Source organism: Etheostoma cragini, chromosome 13 (assembly GCF_013103735.1).
Source record: "Etheostoma cragini isolate CJK2018 chromosome 13, CSU_Ecrag_1.0, whole genome shotgun sequence".
NCBI classification, from domain to species: domain Eukaryota; kingdom Metazoa; phylum Chordata; class Actinopteri; order Perciformes; family Percidae; genus Etheostoma; species Etheostoma cragini.
This window is the reverse complement of record NC_048419.1, coordinates 25,938,484-25,939,632: the sequence shown is the minus strand read 5'-3', so window position 1 is coordinate 25,939,632 and position 1,149 is coordinate 25,938,484. Positions and strand designations below refer to the sequence as shown.

At 31.2% G+C, this 1,149-nt stretch overlaps 1 protein-coding gene across 1 annotated transcript in view; it reads right to left on the bottom strand.

The window, feature by feature from the left end:
* The window catches only part of ik (IK cytokine), a 6,395-nt gene extending 5,451 nt beyond the window's left edge, over positions 1–944 (bottom strand). Inside the window, 1 exon segment of the mRNA XM_034890889.1 lies at positions 906–944. Coding sequence (XP_034746780.1) covers positions 906–944 — 39 coding nt within the window.
* Between the last annotated feature and the right edge of the window lie 205 nt (positions 945–1,149).

The window sequence follows — 1,149 nt, the reverse complement described above, 5'->3', positions numbered from 1 at the left end:
TTATATTATATTATATTATATTATATTATATTATATTATATTATATTATATTATATTATATTATATTATATTATATTACATTATACTATATTATATTATATTATATTATATTATATAAAAGATATTGTAAAGTAAAGTGAGGCAGCCGTAGTACATTAATATTGCAACGTGAGTGAATAAGTGATGTGAAATTAAACAGAATAATATGTAACTAATAATATAGCAGGAGTAGTCACCATAGTAACGATGATATTGTGTCAACGCTTCAACAACATGAGCGAAATATATATATATATACAGAAATATCAACGTTAAAAATATCAAAAACCTTTTGGAAATACATCAAAAACATCGAGAAAATAAAAGAAAGACGGGGAGGCGCTAAAGGGTTACTACGGGGACAGGGTGCATTGTGGGAGCTGGAGTTTTAAAGATGAGGAGGAATCTCCCGTTCTCGCTTTTCTAAAGAAATTCTCAATTTATTTCATCTTTTTGAACCTTTTTCTCGACTTCGTTTTCTTTTCTTTTTTTTCTTTTCTTTTCTTTTCTTTTCTTTTTTTTCTTTTCTTTTCTTTTCTTTTCTTTTCTTTTCTTTTCTTTTCTTTTCTTTTCTTCTCTTGATGTTTTGGGTGTTTTGATGTATTTAACGTTGATATTATTTATATATTTTCTTGATGTTTTCAGCCCATTTTTAATTAACTGAAAACGAGACACCGTGCTGATTGTTGTGAAAGTTTCTTAACGAGTCGAGACTTTAATGAAATATTAACAATATTATTAATAATATTAATATTAATATTTATATTATTAATAATAATAATAATAACAACAATATTAATAACAATAACAATAATAATAAAGACGCTGGGTGAAGTTAACGACATCTTCGTCTCACAGGAACTAACGAGATCCTCGTCATCCTGGTAACAGGAGCCAGTTACCATGGTAACCACATATCTCATCATCCTGGTAACAGGAGCCCGTTACCATGGTAACCACATGTCTCATCATCCTGGTAACAGGAGCTGTTACTATACTTGAGGCGAGAGTGGGGCACACCAGAGCAGGGGGAATGAGAGAGCAGGGGAATGAGAGGGAGCAGGGGGAATGAGAGAGTAGTGGGAATGAGAGAGCAGGGGGAATGAGAGG